This window comes from Styela clava, chromosome 1, assembly GCF_964204865.1.
Source record: "Styela clava chromosome 1, kaStyClav1.hap1.2, whole genome shotgun sequence".
Taxonomy (NCBI): domain Eukaryota; kingdom Metazoa; phylum Chordata; class Ascidiacea; order Stolidobranchia; family Styelidae; genus Styela; species Styela clava.
In genome coordinates this window covers 9,963,847-9,984,683 of record NC_135250.1, presented here as the reverse complement: position 1 = coordinate 9,984,683, position 20,837 = coordinate 9,963,847, and the positions used below count along the sequence as shown (strand labels likewise).

Sequence of the window (20,837 nt, the reverse complement as noted above, 5' to 3'; positions counted from 1 at the left end):
GAAATTTTCATATTTCGATTTTAATTCAACAACTTTACGAAAAGAAATATATTCAAGCTTTGCGGCTTAATCCCGCCGCCTTCATCCACATGGATTGTGCAATCGATCTTGGCTTAGGTGGAGGGCGCGGTAGGCCGAGCACTTTATAAAAAACGTCCGGATTTGAATCTTTAAAAGTCTGGAGTACAGTAGCAGCTAACGTCGATATAGACATGTTCCAATGCTCCAGAGAAATAGATTTGAGACAATGCAATACCAAAGGAAAACATTCGTCTGCATTTACTTCCACCAGGCTCATAATATACTCATTATCAAAGAAATATAATGACCGTTCGGCAACCTGAAAATGGATGTATGCAGGTATTACTTGGGATTTTATGTCAGATTTTAGATATAAAGCAGAGCTTGTGATATTTTTGTGGATTACACTCAATTTGATACCAATCAAATATATGATCGTTGCAGAATAGGATCCAATATTTGCCTGAATTAAATAAATTTATTATCTGAATCTTTTCACAACTACAACGGCGGTACTCTTTTATTGATTTGAGGGACGTGAATAAAAAGCGTCTTTGCTTGAGATATCGAATCCGTAACCCTCCGATGAGATCGTGAATCTCATAACCACTGGGGCCAGGGAGGCTACATGGCAACCAAAGCTGAATTAGGTTATATATTTTCTAGTTGATCTCTCCGATTCAAGCGATATTTCGCACGGTCATTTCCCCCCCGAAAATATTGTTAAGTGCTAAACAGCGGGAAATCATAGCCTAGAAGTGATTTTGCTATATTTATTCAAAATCAAATCACAATTTTGCCTTATTAGGCATAATAATTGGTCGATAGTGTTCTTTGAGGATAGAAGGTTTATTTCAAAATAATTATATATATATATCAAGTAGGCTACCTCGCAGACGTAGCGTACGTAAACTTATAGGTACAGTATATATATTTAGAACATAGTATTCTCATTGGTGAATAGGATTTGGTGATGTCATTTTTGTTCAGGCAGATATTATTTTGATCAATAGGAAATCGCAATCTAAGAATCTACAATGAGTCAAAAATTCTTTTGCATTGTAAAATTCTATTCACTTAAACTAATTCATGTCTCACGAGAAACGGTCGCTGATTCCTATAGCTTTCAGCCAAGCTCTAAATATATATATGTCACTATGCTTCGAGATAATAACAATAAACAAGACCTGGAAATGATGGCTCGTGATGCATTTTGACAGCTGTTTTAGTATCAGATTTTGGTTTTTTGTGAATTCACCAGGTTGCATTGCATCAATTAATTCTTCCAATTCGCCGAGAAATAAAACTTCTTTGGTGCTGCAAGTTTTTGGCCAAAATTTGAACAAACCCTGAAATTGAATTACATAGATAGTTGAGAAACTCTATCTCTATTATGTTATGCTCGGCATTTGAATCAGCGCAGTTTACTTCGTACATTGAGTGTTATGTATAGGCGGTGTGGCGCATCGTGCAAAGCGTTAATAATACGCTCGCCACCGCTAATTACACTGCGTGAGTTCCCAGATTCGAATCGAATGCGGGGAAGTTATGTGCGAGAGGATTGCTGGACTTCTAGACGCCGTAGGGTGGTTCACGTAACCGCTGATCGGTTACGCCTTCCTCCACCATCAAGTCAAGTCCATAGACTGACTCATCGCCTTATGCATAAACCATCTTATCGGCTTCCCTCTTCCCCGGAATAAATATGTAAATCCTATCCTATATGTAATGACAAGTATACTTTAATATACATAGAAAGGCAATTTTCTTACAAAATGGTAAGCACACCTACTTTTAAAATATTCGCAGCCGTCTTAGGATCTTTTTCCATGTATTGAACGACACAATAAACCAATTGAGGTTGAAAGAAAGCCATGTCTTTCGACGAATGAAGGGGAATCAAAATTTTATCCAAAAATAAATGATGTTCTGGCTTCATCGGGCTTACGTATCCATTGATAATACTACCAAGAATTTCCAAGATTTCAGCAACTCCTGTAAACTCTTGTCCATCATATAGATACGCGAGGAATATGTTGTTAATTTGTCTTCTGACAGTCGCCCGAAGTCCCAGAAACTTTCCATAAACACGATGTAAGATTGTTTTCAGTATATCCCTCTCTCGCATATCGTCACTTCCAAACACATAGAGCAGTCTTGTGACAAATCTTAATTAGAACGGAATCATTTAGCAATTTTAACCCGCGTCTGAAAGGATAGGATTTACATATTTATTCAGTCCTTGTTGGGTATGGGATTAGTTAGCCAGTTATTTGTTTTCGAATACATGGACTTGATGGTGAAGAAAGCCGCAGCCGACTAGCGGTTACGTGAACCACCCTACGGCGGCGAGGAGTCCAGCAATCCTCTCGCACATAACTATCCCCGCATGGGATTCGAACCTGCGAACCCACGAAAGGTAGCCTAATCAGAAGTGCGGTGGCGCGTATTTCTAACGCTCAGCACGATGCGCTAAACCCACGAGCCAAATTTTGCAAAAAAAAATAAAATAAAAAAGGCATGTTGAATCGTCAATTCTTACCTGGTGTCCATATACTTCTTTGCGATGCTTGGTTGAAAATCATTCGCTTCTAAAAAATGAAGGAAATACTGGTATACGAGCTCAAGGTGAGGCCAAGCAGGATCAAAAATAGCGTCGTCTTCGTCGGGATCGTAGTCGGGATCTTTAGGCGCAAAAGTTCTGAATATATTTCGACTAATCATCACCGTAGACAGGGCGTAAATTGGTTCGTGGGTCAATACACCTTGTGTCAAATCAATATACTCAATAATTTCTTGAAGGTAAACGAGTTTTAGCTCTTTCGCCTGTAGGTCAGAATTTTCATCAGCAAAGTTGTAACACGTACAACAAGCGTGGAGTTTCCGGGCGAAAAGCTCCAATCTTTCTGACGGCTTTGTGCATGCAAGTTTAGGTAATTGATTTTTTAAAGGGTCACTACGTGGCCCATTGCTTTTGGTCAGTTGTCCTGCACTGCAGATGAGCATCGTCATGTCACTATGTCATATTGTCGAACCGTCCACGATCGGCCTATTTCAAGGCCAATCTCTTTTCATAACAGTCTACGCTCAATACTATTACCAATCCAAGTTTGAATAAATGATTTTCCTTTATTCAAGTAAATATATTGCACGCCTATGACGTCATAATTCTATGTTTCACGAAGAAACGAAACGGGAAAATTTATATTTTTGTATGCAATTACAATACTGTACAAATGAATGACTGAGAGACAGTCTTGTAGAGCTAAAATCTGAAGCCCGAGCCTTAAATGTCAATCATTACGTTCGGGTAATGTTCTGTTCGTGATCGGGCTTCTCTATCGCTGACTTTTTTTCTAATGAGGCGTTTCAGCCGTGTTTTGGCCACAAGAGATCGTGGTCTGCGAAAAAAAAACTGAAGTTGCCTCATCAACATGACACATACTGTACTAAACTCTTTCAATGACAATTCAATGAACTCCTAAATAAAATGCGGGTTTGCTTCAGGGTCGGGCCTGCAAATGCAGTTAATTAGTCGGGCTCGGGCGGGTTCAATACCCACGGGCCTGGGTCGGGCCGGGCTGGAATTTTTGGGCCCGATCTTACCTCTACATTCTTGCCTTCAGAATAAGTTATTTTCTTGATACATTGGAAATTGAGGATTTAAAGAAAAGTGATAAGAAACAACTGGCGAGAAAATCACATTTGTATTGATGAAGTTGTTTCCTAATTCTCACTTCATCTGCGGTTTACTGAATTAATAGGCATTCAATCTATTTTATTTTTTTAATATAGGCTTGAAAAGTAGTAGGATATACTCATATACTGCATCACTACATAATAATTGATCACAAAGAGTGCTGATTGGTTATATAGTTATATACAGTGGTAGGATTCAGCCGGTTCGCACCGGTTCTATAGAACCGTCTCACGGAATTTTATGAAATCAGCGAACCGGTTAGCATTACTGGTCACTGTCAATGGATTCATTATCAACGATGATATATTATATACAGCAATATAGATAATCCTCAACATCATCAAAAATTTCCATGCTAATTTTGACATAATGATGCTTACTTAACCACTATTCCGAAATGTTAATTAGGAAGTAATTAAAAATAATCAGTTTATTTGCTAAAAATATATGACTTTTTGTAACAGAACCGACTGAAAAACATGACTTTTGTGATGGAACCGGCTGAAAAAAATTTGAATCCCACCACTGGTTATAACATACCGAAATATGTTTGTTTGTATCGTCTTTTCCAAATAATTCATTCACCATGCTCCACAATCGATAAGAAAAAATACAATTGCACTAAAAACAGTTCAATATAACTCACTGCTCTTTCGCCTGAATTGGTAGTTTCCTTTTATAGCGAAAATATCGTATTTATAGTGGATACCATTTTTCACTACGCGTAAAAATTGATAAAATTGAGGCGTTTCTTGCCATCTTCATACAGGATTTGTGTAAAGTTCGTGTCCACTAAACCAGTGGCCTTATAACTGCGCTGGTCCTCTTTACCTACAACTGTTTCTTTTTCTGTTTTCAGCATCCACATTAACTAGTGCTAATTTATTTTCAAAAAAATGTATAATCATTGTATTTGCTATGAAATTTTGGTACCATTGTACCTTCCATAACGTATCTACTATTTCAGGACCAAACTAATCGATTATTTTACTTTCACTATTTATCCGCATGGGATGCTGTTGCTGAAAATATTGTGTGAGCTATGGGGAATTGGCAGAATTCCCCAGCTCTCCCCCATCTCTGCATCTCGTTGCCAGTGTTCTTGTGTCAGCTTCCTTTATTTCAGTGCTTCGTTCCTACGTCTCATTTGAATAAATGAGGAATCCATTTACAACAACATTTAAATATTCTATTTAGGCAACGGATTTGAGACTGCTTCAGTGTTGAATTTATAAATTTGGGGTGACTGCTAAACTGGGTAAAGTCTTGACGTCAGTGTTTTGCTGTCGGCGTATCGCACTGTTTGTTTAATCCATTGCTCCAGCTCTTCTGCCTGTGAATAGTCCCCAGCTGTAGTGACTGACATGGATGATCTTCCAACAATTGATGCTAGAAGACAAGAACTTCTGGAAGCTCGATTTCTTGGTTCTTCAAGAGTAAGTACCGATACAGTTTTTGTCTGCTTGTTTAGTGATTTCAACCCTGTCTTGTCATTTACGGGAAAAATACCTGCATTTATTCTTACAACGCCGCTACCATTCTGCCAATACCTGAATACACTATACTTTTTGTCCTATTGTAATAGTTTGCAGATAAAATAGATGATTATTTTTCCAGTTCCAGAGTTCTGACAGTCTGAAGTTTGAATACTGGAGTAGACCTAAATAAAACTATAAATCTGTAATCATTAAATGCTGAAATAAGTTTGAAATAGTACAAGATAGCAACATATAGGATATAACAGTGTAAAGCATTAATGCAGTAATGCATCAAAATCTGGAAAATGAGATATGATACTGTGATAGAAAGGTTATTATGCTTTACCAGAATACTGCTCCAACAGTAGGGCACAGTTATGCGATTCCACGATGTCTCGACATTTAGTTCACTACCTTTAAACACTCTATTCAGTACAGCACACTATCCAAATTCCAAGAATTTCCCTCCATTTGGCTCAATAAAACAAACACTCTATGTGTCACACAAACGAGGGGCGTCTGGGACCACGTCAGATGCCACATATCCCACCATGCTGGTCTCAATAATAATCTAAGTTAATCGCGGCCGTCACATGATCAAAATTCCCCTTTTTTGCTAAAAACCATCGAATGCTACGGTAAAAATTTTTTTTCTTCGGTAAATCGGATTATTTTTTCCAAGGAATTCAATGATGACGTTACTAGATTGCGCCTATTTGTAGTATTTTGTGCAACTTCAATATACTGTATTATCACAGATATTGAGGGACAACAATGTCCGGACATCTCCCAAAAGAGGGGTGTCTGATCATCTGTAAAATGGGTTTCTCTCAAACAAAACAATGTCACCCGATTTGTATAGTGTGCCGTACTGCCATTTGTCTCAAAAACATAGGCGTCTGCCAAGCTTGTCTCGGCAATAATTTAATTTAATCGCAACATGCATTTGCTGTCAGTCTGTCATGTAACCAAAATTGCTACCATAACTATTTTTTTCACTAAATTAGATTATTTTTTACTGAGGAATACATTGGTGACGCTTTTATATTGCACGTCCTTTTAGTTTATTGCGCAGTGCCAGTTTGCCGCTTTGAGTCAATCTGGAGGCCCTGACTGACTCGTAAAAGTAGGGGTTGGCACTCACTTTTAATGTGGGGCTATTCTTGGAATTAAAGAGCTGTGCCCTATTGTCCAGAGAAATCATTGACTGGGGTTCATTCAATGTATCCTCGATGGATGGTCGGCGTATCATGCTAATCCTTTCAGCCTTTGGAACACTTTTATTATTGCAACTATGATTACCAGTGGCGTAGCAAGACTCTTGTGGGCCCCCCCGCAAAAATAGTTCGTGGAAATGACCCTAGAACTCCCGGACATAGGCTAAAACATAGCTTTTTTATTTCGTCAAAAAGCATAACATGTCGCTATAAAAAGGCAATGGTAGCCTAAAATTTGCCGTTTATCTTGGTTACTTCAATTTTTTCATACGTTTTTCCTCTTCTGCCCTTTTTCTGCGTTTCTGTGCGCCACTGAGAAGTTTTGCTTTCGACATCATTCTGACAGCCTTCGTAATTTTGCCGGTGCGATCAGACCGCAAGACGCTGAAAATCGACGACCTCCTGGCATTGTTACGTAACAAAACGATTTGAGCAGAACTAACATCAACGTTATAGATGTGCATTACTGGTTTTGCAATGCAGCTTTTGGTTTTGCTGCTTAAATTTCCAAATTGTAACCGCTTGGGCCCCTTTGCACTGTGGGCCCCCCCGCGACCGCGGGGGTGGATGCTACGCCACTGATGATTACTCTGTCCGAGTTTGCACGTTCGAATCCAATGAAGGATATTTATGTTCAAGAGTATCGCTAGACTCATCATAGTTTGGCTCACATAACCACTGGCTGGTTGCGGCTTAACTGATGAAATTATGTTATTGGTTAGAAATCTAATCTATGTTCTGATTTTTTCCTATACAGCAAGGTCAAACTGGATCAGAATCAAACATGAGCGCTGGGTCAATAGGTGGCAGTAGTGATCGTGACAGTGCATCGGGTTACACATCAACTCCAGAAAGGCCGGATAAGGAAAAATCAGAAGGAGGAAGGAAGGGTAAAAAACGTAAAGGTATGATATTTGTGACGCTGCTGACAACTAACGTATATTAGGTGTCTCCCGAGTCGCTAGTCAAGTTGAGTCACAAGTTATCCTAGTCTTGTGTCAAGTGAAGATGGGGTGTATCAGAGGCACTGCCGAGACCAGTATTGGGTAAAAGCTGCTTAACTCAAGTTAAATTAGGTCGCAGGTCTTCAGATCCCTGATTCGAGTCACTGAGCTATGTCTTTCGGGTCAGTCTTACAGCTAGTTGACAAACAAAGATTTCAATATTGTGTACATTTTTGTGTAATGATAATATGAAATAGAAATAAAATTAGTTTTAATATTATGAGCCAATTTTGGGGCAAAAAAATCCCAAAATTTTCAAGACATTTTGATAAAACTTAAATATTTGAACTTTGGTTGGGATTATTTTACCTTGCATTTCCCTAATTCAAATTTCTATTTTTAGCTGATTCCTCTGATCACAAAAAAAGTTCCAGCAAAAAAATTAACGATTATTTTGGTGCCAGTTCAACAGTAAGTCCATCTCGATCGGGAAGACAGGATCATATCAATCTATCTCCACAGACTGTGGTTAGTCCTATTTTTATTTTCGATATTTACTTATGTTTCATGCTTGCATAGAGCATTATATTTAGCCTTTTTTTGAAACATGATCTTTAATTCGAAATTTTAATTTGCGCTGTTAAATTTTGTTAAATTGATTAATGCTTATTTATGTCTCTGACTTCATACTAAATATTTAAATAGATTCAAAATCAATTATATTTGCTATTTTAAGTTCTTGATTCTAGGAATAGAATTGTTCAAATTATTAGAATTATCATTTTGAACAAAATGAGGTCACACATTATTACCACATGGTATTTGTTCAATTTCTGAAAGCTATAAAATATAGAGAACTAAAATAAAGTATAATAGAATAGTACAGAAAATATTTAAAAAAAAAATTGACAATACCTTCAATAATGCGACCGATGTGCTTGAATATTCTAGGCTTTATTTTGGTGATGGTGGATCTCATTACTGGCTCGATATTTTGTTTCAACATACTTTGAGTAAATGTCCAAAACATTCTTACCACGACCCCCATTGTGTCCTTCCGCAACCCACCTGGGGGTCGGGAACCCCTATTTGAGGAGCTCTGTTTTAATGTATACAAGGATGAGAATAGGCTATAAAAAACTATTTATTACTGCTTATTTTTCAGCTAAGATCACCGACATCTCATATCCAGCAGAACAGTAATTCAAGTAATATTGATTTTTCTGGATTGTTGCATCAATATCATCAAAGAAAAATCACTAGTAGTAAAGTTGTGAAGTATGGATTTTTTTATGTGAATTATTTTATTTATTATTCAAATTTAGTTTATGGTATTGTACAACACTCCTTGTCTGGGTACACTATACAGTATACAATAGTATATACTGTAGTATACAATACAGTATATTCAAATATTCATAATATAAACTCTCCCATTTGTGTGTAAACTTGTGGAATGAATTTTGTAATGACTTTCATTTTGTATCAATGTCTATAATAATAGAGGCTTCTTTGTTATCTCCATTTGTAAGCCAATCCCAAAATTAAGTTCAAAGTCCCATTTTTTCATTCTTTGTCTGGACCAATTCTTTGTGTTTGTAACGGCATTGTCAGATGCCTAAAAATTTAATATGGTTTTATTATAAATAAAAGTTCAGTGTATATTATATATGTATGTCTAGTAATTAAATACACTTTACAAATAGTAAATGTGAACATTTATAATTAGCCAAAATTGTGTACTAATGCAAAGCACTTTGGGTGGTCCACCCGTATAATTTTTTGTACATCTATGCATTTTTTTTTCGTATACCTATTGTCGATTCTGGATTTAAAAATGCTCGGGATATTGGATTATCAGCACAGATTTTTGCAATTTGAAAATTAATCTGAACAGTCAAACAAAGGATAGAGTTTGTTCAACATCGGAAACCCATAGTGAATCGAATATCGATTGTTCAAATTATTCTTTGTTATTACCGTAAATGCAATGTATATCGGTTTGGATGTAAATATTTTCCGATTGAACTATTAATATCAATGGTTGGGGAAAAATAGGTTTGATTCAACTAAAAATCTTAGAAAATCGAAGAACATCTTGTTTGAATTTTCCTGCGTCAATAAAAAAAAATACAACGATTCCTACGAATATCCAATGATGTCTCAAATTTATGTCATGAAAATTAAAATTACCTAATTTAAGTATATACTCAAGATACCATATCCGAATTTATTTTTTTGTTGGTAAATTATTAGATTTCACCTATCACTGGACACTGCATACATTATTGAATTATTTCTCTATTGACTTAATATTATCTTTTCATTGTATTTCATACAGGAATAATCAAACTGACATCACTATGCAAGATATAGTGGAATTGGAAAGCAGAAGTAGCTCTCTAGAATCAAAACACGATCGAAAAATAGAAGATTTGCTTCATGTAAATATTTGGTTGAATTTACCATTTTCTTTATAGTGTTTAAATTAAATATTATAGCCTATTTCAGGGTGGTCCAAACCCAGACCCGCGGGCCACATGTGGCCCGTTGCTTCATTATCTGTGGCCCGCGTCGCATTTGCGAGAGGGTAAACAAAAAATCTCATTTGGTGTTGTTTCACCATAAAAATACCACAATTATTGCCTGATATGTCTTCAAGTTGTGTCGGTGACAATCTAAAACGCCATTTTGTCTTATGACACTTTCTCCGCTATGAAGAGTTTGTATCTTACACTGAATGTAGATATAGTAAGATTTTTAGACGTTTTAGTGAGTTTTTGGTGGATTTTGCATGTTTTAGATTGATAAATGACAAATAATGGGTAATAAAAGTGTTTGTTTTGTATTGCACTGTTTACTATTCTTGACACTATTGTGGCCCGTGAGCAATACAAAAATAATAGTGGGGCCCGCGAGACCGACAACCTTGGACCACCTTGGCCTATTTCATAAAAAGAAGTTGATCAAAACAAAGTTTGCGCCATCACTCAAAGTTAGCGTATGAGACTAATTTCTGAGCAGGGTACTACTACAGTAGCAGTGATATAGAACAGTGTTTCCCGACCTATGGGTAGCGACCCAAAGCTGGATTGCCTGAAAATCTTTCATACCTGCCTCTTTTTACAGAAAAATTCTAATATAGAATGCCAACTCCAAGAATTTAAAACCCTGGTACAACATTATACCGACCAATTAGAAAAGTGTAAATTGGTAAACAGACGATTACTAGTTGAAAAAACGAAAGCAGAAAAGAAGGAAGCTCGAAAGAAAGCTATGGAAGGGAGACTGCGATTGGGTCAGTTCACAAGACAAGGACACAGTTACCAAGAAACATGGATCAATGGATGGGCATTCGCTGATATAGATCGGTAGGTCAATGATGAAATATCCAGGTTTTCCAGAATCCTTTATTGCTCATACAATTTGATTTTCGACATCCAATGCTAATATACTACCTAAATCAGTCGTTTTCAAACTTTATGATCCGTGGGCATCTTCTTATGGTTATCAACATTTTGGCTCTTTGATCTTTTATCTAAAGCTTTTCCATCAGTTATTTTGCTCGCTACACTTATTAGGAAAAAGTCAACCAAAAAAGAAAAAAAAGTATTACGGTCAAAGAATTGAACAAATTAATTTACCTCAATTTAACGTGGGTATTGCAATTGGTATCTAGTGAAGACCTTCACACATGGCCCTCGGAGAATTGCTTTGTGGCCCCTTTGGCGGGGGGAATCAGTTTGAGAAACACTGGCATAAATCATAAGTTTACTGTTTGAACAATAGTCGTCAAATACTAAAAATAAAAATATTATCAAATATTCTCAAATTGAACATTACTTTACAATGATGAAATCAGCTGATTAACCACTATCTTGCAGAAAGCGTGAAACTATTAATAAAGAGAAAGAAGATATAGAAAAGGAGAAAAAGATATTGAATAAAAGAAAACCGACAAATCTTCGAAATAAACAAGCCGCAGATGCAGAAGGAACATTTGTAAAACCAAAGGTACGTTGTCTAAATGTGATTTACCATTTCTCTGTGTTTTATTAATTTATCAATGTATGTTTTTTTATTGGGGTAGACGAAGTGGACCTACATATCATTCTGCCAAATGCATGTTGTTGGGATTGTTGTGTTGTGGTTTCTTCGTGACTAATGAACCAATGAATTCAATTTGTGTTGGCACTCGGCAGTGTCACAGAATCAAAATGTAGCAGAACAGGGCTTCCCAAATTTTTGAGCTCGCAAACTCGCAACCCCTTTCAATATATTAAAATTTTCCATAACCCCTGTTCATGTCTAAAAATGCTAAACAGTTCGACGGAAGGGCGCCGCCTCTCGGGTCTTATGATCAAAGTAAGCCATTGTTATGCAAGCGAGCCGCTTTCTCTCATCCTAAATATTCTCTCGAAATCATAAAATTTATGTTTTGCACCAGTTTTAATAATTGTGTTTCGAATGAAACGTCTAAAAAAAAGTCCAATGGATATAGTACTTTGTGTGAAATTGGTGTACTCTTTGCAACCCCTAAAATTTGTTGCGCTACAGTGACGAGACTCCTGGTTCAGGAAGCCCTATAGTAGAATGTTAGTAATCTTAATTATCAGTGGTAGCTTGCTCAGAGCCTTTGGGGTAAGCGCTTTATCTGTAAAAATATCTGCCTTACTAAAAAACTCATTTTAATCTATTTTATCACTCAGGAAGTTCGAGAACAGTTCACAGTTCAGGAATATCACGAACGAGATGAAGTATTAAGACTTCGATTGAATGCAGTTCGGCGGGATGAAACTGATCTACAGTTTGAACTGGAAAGACTCGAACGTGAAAGAAGTTTACATATTAGAGAATTAAAACGGATACTAAATGAAGATAATTCAAGGTTTTCTTCCTTTTCCTTTTTAGTTCTTATTTTCATTTTTTATTGAATGAAATGGTTCTAAATTCAGTTTTTGGTGCATGATAACTCAGTTTGAAGAAAATCGTTTTCAAAACTCATGATTTAGGCCAGCGTTTCCCAAACTGTGTTCCGCGGAACACTAGTGTTCCGCGACCGTCTTCGAAGTGTTCCGTGGAAAAAGAATTAAAAATACGTCTAAAATGGTCGCCATGACGATCTATGGGACGTGAACTGGTCGCCCAACTGACCTTTCGATATCGCGGTCACCGTCGGCCTAAAGTGAACTAATTAGGGTGGGGTAGTGGAATTTTCGATAACCGTGGCTATTCCTCCTCCACCTTTGCCTGGTTTTACCTTGAAATGCTGAAAAAATTTCTCATTTTTGCTAAACTCTATTAAGTAGATAAATAAACTGCTGCAAGTACTTCTATCTTCATTAGACGTTACATTAGAGGCAAATACTAAGTTAGTGAAAGGAAAGGACATAGAATGGTAAAATGAAGGAATTGATTTATATAAACAGCATTTAGATTAATAAACATTAAAACATTTATATCAAATGCAATATGCAAAATATTCAATCATTTTTTAGTTATGTTTAACATAATTCTGGTGGTTGCATTTGTCAACTCGCCACGAGATTGGGAACCGCTACATTGAACCGTTTTTCTTTATCAATTTTACTCTTTCAATTTTTGGTGTTCCGCGAGGCGAGATAAAAAGTGCAAGTGTTCCGTGACTGAAATGTTTGGGAAACGCTGATTTAGGCAATTAACTATCACAATTTTGCTTTAATTTCATGCATTTTGCTGTCTTTTCTTATGAAAATATAAATTTGTTAAAATTGGAGTAAAATACTAAGCCTCCTTAATCATGGTATCAATTTACTGGGAATACAATAATTTGGAACTTTTTAGATATAAACATATTTACTATCGCAATAAGACTAGCTATGTAATTAGGGCTGTTAAGTCGGAATTTGTTATTTTTTAGAGGCTTAAAGTTAAATTTCATCTAAAATTATAAAATATTCGCATAACACCCTTACATGATTAAAATTCGGTTTGTTTTGAGTCAAGGGTTAGAGTTTGGCTATTCGTTTCATCCGGAGACATTGTGAATCCGAACTTTGTTTATCAATAAAAATACAGCAATCTTCCAATCAAACTAAACAATCCAAGAAATTACATTTATTCATGAAAAGAAACGTTTTAATTGATTAACTGTTTTTTTTTACATTTGAAATTACATCTTTTACATTTTAGGTTTAATGATCATCCAATACTTCATAATCGATATCTTTTGCTAAATATGCTCGGAAAAGGTGGATTCAGTGAGGTTTACAAGGTATGTTTTAATTTGGAAATTTGATGTGAATTTTTTTTTATTTTAAACAGATATTGACAATTATTATTACAACAGTGTAGCAAAATAATTATATATTGTATGTGTTATTTTGGAATTGAATTAGCAAAATTACGATTTTATGGGTGCTCGGCACTCAAAGTGTGTTTACCAATATGTAGGTAACCAATTTTGTTTGCCTCCCCCACATCAATTTGTATGAAGGGACTGAAACCTAACTAAATAAGGAAAATCGGAATAAAATTATGGTCTAACCCAAACCTGGGAGCACCATTTTATGTGACTGATAGTGATATAATAAATTCGTTTACTCTCTATTAATATTCTTAAGATACCTAGCCATTGTATGTACCCAAGTTGAAATCCTTTTCTAAAGCTAAACATCAATTAAAATAAATAAAAATAATTCAAAATGTGACAATTTTATTGAAAGTTGTTTTTGGCTTTTTTTCTTATTTGTAGGCATTCCCAATAATATCTTTGAGAAATAACAGAAATCAATATCTTTCATCAAATATTCAGGGTTTCGACTGTGAACATCAACGTTACGTCGCAATAAAAATTCATCATTTAAATCGAGATTGGCATGAACAAAAGAAAATGGATTATGCTAGACATGCTAATAGAGAAGCAGATATCCATAGAAGTGTTGATCATCCAAGAATTGTGCGACTGTTTGATAGATTCGAAGTCGACATTAATACGTAAGTGATTTAAAGCTTGACATTATTTTGGTTGTCGAAAATGTGGGCTTGGATTGCCAACCAATAAACATTGTCGCCATGTTGACACTTTGTTGGTTATGTAACAATAACCTTTCGATGTCATCCTCTCGAAATATTAGAACAGCATTTTACTATTCAAATATTTAGTACTACATGACCTAGGCCGCTGTGCTTGGACATGCGCAAACTAAAAAACAGATTTTTTGAATTCTGCGAGAATTAGCCCTCGGCTCTTGCTAACAGACAGAAACGACAAATTGGAGGAGTTGTGTTTGGGTGTTGTTTCAATTAATAATTTTACATAAAGTGCCTCAGCATTGTTTCGTAAATTTAGAAATGTCAAACAAGATATTTTGTGAAATTATTAGGGTGGCAGTCCTAATCCCCCCTCCCCATCTCGGGTGTCTGCCCTTGATTTGCACCCACCAAGTTAGCAGAAGTAACTTTTGTCGCGGCAACAAATTACCCAAACCTTTATCCACGTTGTTTTTAGAAAATAAAATTATATTTGTTTTTAGGTTCTGTACTGTCATGGAATATTGTGAAGGAAACGATCTCGATTTTTATTTGAAACAACATAAATCAATGTCTGAAAAAGAGGCAAGAACTATCATAATGCAAGTCGTGTCTGCTCTAAAATATTTAAATACACTGGAAAGACCTGTGATACATTATGACTTAAAACCAGGTAAATCATAATTTTTTATATATCTGTGTTGAAAGCTGGACCTTGAGATCCGGGCATGCTTTTTATAATGATATCGGAGTCGGCCGTAGTAGCATTTTCAAACTTCGTAAATTTTAAATTCTTGATATGGGAGGAAATTGGATATCTAGCCTGCAATGGTGAATTCAAACTAACCGAAACACCAAAAGCATTTACTTGCTATGTAGTCAATGAAAGAAGGAATGCACACTCCAAAACTGGTTTTCTCACATTTTTTTAATCTGGAGTCTGATGGGTAGAGGCAGGGTAGGGTCAAATGTTTCCTCAGCTCCACAGCCATGGCTATTTTTTGATATAAATCAAGATTTCACTGTTTTTGCTAGAAAAACATAAATAGTGTTTCATTGTTTGAAGAAAAATATTTGATTTTGCGAATTTGAAATAACGTCTCGACTGCCATGCCTATCTGAACTAAATCCCTATTGTTTCTTTGTGTGATGTTTTCACAGCTTCACTCAAAACAAGACTCTAGATTAGCAGTTACTCAACTCTAGATGAGAAATTACTCAAGAAGGCTCACTGGAGCTGTGATAATTTCAATTTAATTCGTTTGAGTTTGTTTATTTTACCATTTATTTTTATATACAACGTATTTCTGTGCATTTTTCTCTGAACCAGGGTCTGTCTATCTAATATGTAAGGACTACTTTACCCACAAGGCCCCTGCAGTCAATTCTCAGTATAGTTGGATTCAGTATGCTGAACCTTAGGCCCCCTTGTCCCACATGCTTTGATTTATAGACCTAATTTTTGTTGATGGAGGTATCATATATTACTTATTTAAATTTTCAGGAAACATTTTAATGTGTGATGGTGCTGTATGCGGAAATATTAAAATCACTGATTTTGGTTTATCTAAGCAATTTGATGAAGGTTTGAGTCCTCGTGAAGGAATGGACCTCACATCGCAGGGTGCTGGCACTTACTGGTATGATACAGATATAGGACAGCAATAATAAATGATTATTTCGCAACAGTACTTTGTCATTGTGCATTGATAGAAAAATTATCGAGATGTAAAGTTAATGTTTTTGATCATTTTTATCCAAACATTCAAATATAACATGAGATAAGTTATACAGTTTTGTGTCGGCAATTGCAATGTTCATATTCTATTTTTTATACGACGCTTATTCATGCATTTCGCTCAGAACAAGGCCCTATTCAGCAAGATTCTAGAATGTAAAGTTTATGTTTTTGATCATTGTCATCGGAATGTTCAAATGTAACATGATGATTAGTTTACATTCTATATTACATTATTATTCTACTTTTTTAAATAATGTTTATTCACACCTTTTACTCTTAAAAAGAATCTATACTAGATGGCAATCGGAGACCACCGACTTATCGATCTGCGATTTCGATTCCTTCTCTCTGAATCAGTAGCGACACCACGTGTCCCATCACTAATTAATTAATAACTCGCTAATTATACGACATAATTCATCCAAAATCAAGACAAATACCTGTCAACATACTTACCGATCAAGATCGATAAGTAACAAGCAGCCATTGATATCTGATGACATGTAAAGAGCTATCATTTTTGAAAGGACCTAAATCTTTCAACTCAGCATTGCTTACTCAATTTATTATTAAGTCGGGTCAGGTGGTGAACATAGGATTTGAAGCAGACCCAAGATTTGTTTAGACTTCGATGCCAACACAGATAGATCTCGCGCTATAACGAATAGACGATTGTGCCCCAATATTACTTGGATATTCAAGAAATTTGCTCAAATTGGATATATTTCACGGCAAAAAAAAATCATGAAATGCCATACTTCATTTTAAAAATTGAACGAAAAAAATTTCTTTTCGTGAATCCCTGAAAAACATCTGATTAGGGAAAATAATCAAAAATCTGAATATTTTTATCATATAATTTGCAGCGTTTGAATTTATCTAATTTTTCTAGGTATTTACCACCAGAATGTTTTGTTCGTGGACCTGGAGGACATCCACCTAAAATTGACAATAAGGTTGACGTTTGGTCTGTTGGCGTTATATTTTATCAATGTCTGTATGGAAAGAAGGTGGGTTGTGACAGATTATTAATACAGATTATTTGCACTGATCCACGGGACAATGCTAGATTTAAAATGTCAAATGCAATCACTAGATGTATTAATATACATGGCATGGCTCTGCCTTCCATTAAAATTTCACACATGCAATTTATATTTTCCAAATTTTTTTATTTTTTCAAATTCCTTATTGCAGCCATTTGGACATAATTTGACTCAGGAAGCGATTTTAAAGCAAAACACCATCTTGCGTGCAACAGAAGTTACCTTCCCACCAAAACCATCTATCAGCAATGAAGCTAAGGTAAAATCAATTCAAATGCTGATACTTGGATTAAAACCTTTACCTATTTCAGGCGTTGGTTGTTTTATGAGGGGAGGGTATGGTGTATGCAAGGAGGGCCAAAGCAGAATAATCTTCGTTTTTATCACATTCTAAAGCAGTGGTTTTCAGATTTTTAAACCGTGCCTCCTTTTTAGAATTTGTCAAGTCTTGCACCCCACCTCAGTCGGGCAAGATCAAATCTAACAAATATTTTCATTTTTTATTAACTTCACGCCCCCGCAAAAAAAATGTCTACAACCTCATTGTGGAGCGTGCCCCACCATTTGATTGATTTTATTGGCGTTCTATTTTTTAGTTGGGTTTGGCACACTGTGACAGTTCAAATGCTCGAAATGACATTTTTTTTAATGAAACCATTCTGACTTGGACACATATGATCATTGTTTTTGGTCTTCTCTAGTTATGATTATAGGTATCAGATAACTTTATTGAAATAGGATGTGTATTAAAGAATCCTGCCCAGCTATTCATTTTGAAAGTTCAACATAACTTATTGTTGCATTTTGTTTGTAAAAATTCATATAAGTTATAACTCCACTTACAAAATGGCGAATTTTGAGGGAAAATGATGAATTTTATTACCTGCTATTTAAAATAAGCTCTTGATATGTCATCAGTTTAAAATTCTGTTGTAATTTTATTTCCCTCCTATCTTTTTTCTTAGTATGGCATGTTAATGTAATCATGGATAATCTTTCATTTCCAGTCCTTCATAAAAAGTTGTTTGATGTATCACAAAGAAGAAAGGTCCGATGTGTTCGCATTGGCAGGTCACTCTTATTTTACTCCACCGCCTACAAGACGACAGACAGCCGTTTCCACAAATGCTACAAATGGGACTTAATTCTATGTTCTGCATTCGTATTTCCATCTCTCGTCAAACATTTAAAAGCCTTGAAACCTGTCACTGATAAATGATGAACTCACAATTCAAGGAAACTATATCATGTGGATTAGAGTATTTTAATGGTGGTTGATGCTGATCCAATACTGACATAACGATCTGACAAATTGGATTTTTAACAATAGCACATACCAGTTTGCAGGCGGCAATCCAGATTGTACTTTGTGTTTGAGACTTCATGGAATAGCACCCTCGAGCTAGTGAAGCAACACTTACATCCAATGGTGCTATTGGGGGGGTTATGCCAACCTGTTCCTCGTTGGTTCGGCATGGTCTTCTGGAATGAGGGAACCAACCTGTTATTGAAAAACCTGTTACAAAAGGGAGCCTGTTCTTAAAGTTTCGAAATTCCCATCACTGCCATCTTACCTCTGTAGAAAATCGATGTATAACTATAAAGACAAATGTGCATATTGAACGTTTACTTGTGTCAGTATGAGAGGCATTAGTTCTCCATATGATTAGGCAGACTTATTCAGGCTTCCCTCTTCGTTGGAATAAAGTGATATTCTTTATTGCTGGTCAATCAATAAACGAATGGATTCTGCACTATTTTACATTTAAAACATTTAGATTGAATGGAATGATGTGAAGTCGAAAATGCCAATCATTTTTGCTTGTCCATTTGTAACCTCTGGCTCCAACTAAACTAGGTTTTTGAAACAAAACTTTGGTTTTGAAATCTGTCCCAAGAATGTATCCAGTTTGTCTTGGGAGTTCTTGCTTGGGGAAATGATCATTAAAGTTTTATTTATGATGGATCATGAACCTACAATTTCGTATTTGTTTCTTTTTATACTTCATAATTCTTATGAGCGATATGCTTAGCTATTCTTGCAAAATGGATTCCCAATAACATGTGATTCACGCAGGATCTTAAATGAAAGAAGTTGTTATGATGATGAAATGAAGTAGTAAAGGTTGTAAGTTTAGTAGGATTCAGGATTTGACCTTTGGGCGAAGCTGTGTAATTTTGGGGATGGTCTGGCGGCGTGTATTAAGAAAGTTATACGATTTTTTGGAATTTTTAAAATGGTCTGTGTGTAATTTATTGCCCTCTTTCAAGACTTGTATCCTGCAGCCGGGATTACAAGCCTCTTTTCAGAAAATAAATAAAATTTTCTTACCATACTCTAGTAAGTTGTAATTTTTCTTAGTTCAATTGACGGAGCTTATAAAAGAAAAAATTTCTAAGATGCTCATTTATTTTTGTAGGGTAGCATCGTCACCTTCCAAATGCAAGTAAGTTCGCCTTGCCCGGGTGCAGCTTGATGTAAAAGACGTTCCACGGTTGTATCAAGTGTTTATTTTTACAACCAGTAGGAAAAGTCTCCCGACCTTCTGAAATTTTGCCATGGATTTGAAAACACGGTCTCCCTGCTTACGGGAAATAACGAACTCCACTGTTATATGATTTCTAGAATACAATCTTAATTTCTACCGCGGGAAGACTATTTTGAGATGATTGTATCAAGTAGTGGACAAATAAAGCAAGTATCGTGTAGTTTTGCTGACCTGGTTTCTTGTGACCAAATATTTCTACTAATCGTTGTACTAGTAGAGATGGTAGAATTTTGATATTTATCCAAGGGAGAGTGATCATATGGCGTGCCGTACCACGGCCTCTCATCCCGTTGCCAGATGCATGGACCTGATGTTGGGGGAGCTGCGCCCGACCAGCGGATACGTAAACCACATCGAAGTGGGTCAAGGTGAGGCGTAACGATAAGCGTATTCCCAACGTTTAGCACGATGCGCCAAGAGCGGATGTGCATTTTTGAAAGAGTATCTGCTGTGACACTCTGGGTCTGAGGCAACTACAATGCGAATATATATAAGCATGAATAATTCCTTATGGTAAAGGACTAAAGCACGCTATCTGTACATAACAGTGTATATTTATTCTATCAATTATAAAGGTACGTAAACAATCGAAAGAATAGCAGGGCAGTGAAAAAGAAACAGATGTTATGTAAATACTGAAATTTGTTTATTTAGATCAGTGGTTCGTAACTTTTGTGAGCCTCCCGAAACCCTACGCTATTCCGCGAGCTCCTGTCGAACCCCGAATTTTTGAACTGAGAGCGCAACCTAAACTTATTGAGCCGATTTTGTACAAATTTATAGAAAATTTGACCGTTTTCAATTGATAGAATATGAATTCGTTGTCTTATCGTTATTGTTGATCATAGGTTGTTTTTTCGAGTTAAATTTGAAGGAAATGCTTTGTCAAGAGAGTATCAACCACCGAAAGAACCGCTGGTTGCGCCATTGGTTGTAGCAGAATAAACTGCAACAAACAGTAACTTTATTCATTCATTAGATTTATTAGTGACACTTCTTTTGTTTTTGGTGGCCAACTGAGAGATACCTGGCTTCGTTTCAGAAAGAACAATTCTCATGTCATTTTCGCATTGGAGTACATAGTCGCACTGCACATAGTCCTCAGACCAAATTCTTTTCTTGGATGACAT

General features: G+C 36.0%; 2 protein-coding genes across 2 annotated transcripts; one reads left to right on the top strand and one right to left on the bottom strand.

Moving 5' to 3' along the window:
- On the bottom strand, positions 1-3,149 carry LOC120348666 (serine/threonine-protein phosphatase 2A 56 kDa regulatory subunit alpha isoform-like). The gene is made up of 4 exons (XM_039418863.2): positions 2,564-3,149; positions 1,814-2,189; positions 1,209-1,370; positions 1-340 (listed from the first exon to the last, which is right to left on the bottom strand). Exons 1-4 carry the CDS (start codon positions 3,031-3,033, stop codon positions 53-55), a joined length of 1,296 nt encoding a protein of 431 aa, XP_039274797.2. The 5' UTR covers positions 3,034-3,149; the 3' UTR covers positions 1-52.
- A 1,618-nt stretch (positions 3,150-4,767) lies between these two features.
- On the top strand, positions 4,768-19,557 carry LOC120345754 (serine/threonine-protein kinase tousled-like 1-B). The gene is made up of 15 exons (XM_039415300.2): positions 4,768-5,157; positions 7,174-7,321; positions 7,764-7,888; positions 8,526-8,638; positions 9,702-9,804; positions 10,490-10,731; positions 11,245-11,374; positions 12,070-12,248; positions 13,532-13,613; positions 14,154-14,335; positions 14,875-15,044; positions 15,876-16,011; positions 17,005-17,122; positions 17,310-17,417; positions 18,166-19,557. Exons 1-15 carry the CDS (start codon positions 5,086-5,088, stop codon positions 18,301-18,303), a joined length of 2,046 nt encoding a protein of 681 aa, XP_039271234.2. The 5' UTR covers positions 4,768-5,085; the 3' UTR covers positions 18,304-19,557.
- The last annotated feature ends 1,280 nt before the right edge of the window (positions 19,558-20,837 follow it).

What these genes read in the sequence shown, in the direction of transcription:
- LOC120348666 (XM_039418863.2), bottom strand. Translation starts at nt 3,033, where the DNA reads ATGACGATGCTCATCTGCAGTGCAGGACAACTGACCAAAAGCAATGGG. An exon ending in AAGAAGTATATGGACACCAG is followed by an intron (nt 2,190 to 2,563) that starts GTAAGAATTGAC and finishes GTTCTAATTAAG; the next exon opens with ATTTGTCACAAGACTGCTCT. An exon ending in CGGCTGCGAATATTTTAAAA is followed by an intron (nt 1,371 to 1,813) that starts GTAGGTGTGCTT and finishes ATTCAATTTCAG; the next exon opens with GGTTTGTTCAAATTTTGGCC.
- LOC120345754 (XM_039415300.2), top strand. Translation starts at nt 5,086, where the DNA reads ATGGATGATCTTCCAACAATTGATGCTAGAAGACAAGAACTTCTGGAA. An exon ending in GCATTCGCTGATATAGATCG is followed by an intron (nt 10,732 to 11,244) that starts GTAGGTCAATGA and finishes ACTATCTTGCAG; the next exon opens with AAAGCGTGAAACTATTAATA. An exon ending in CAGGGTGCTGGCACTTACTG is followed by an intron (nt 16,012 to 17,004) that starts GTATGATACAGA and finishes TAATTTTTCTAG; the next exon opens with GTATTTACCACCAGAATGTT.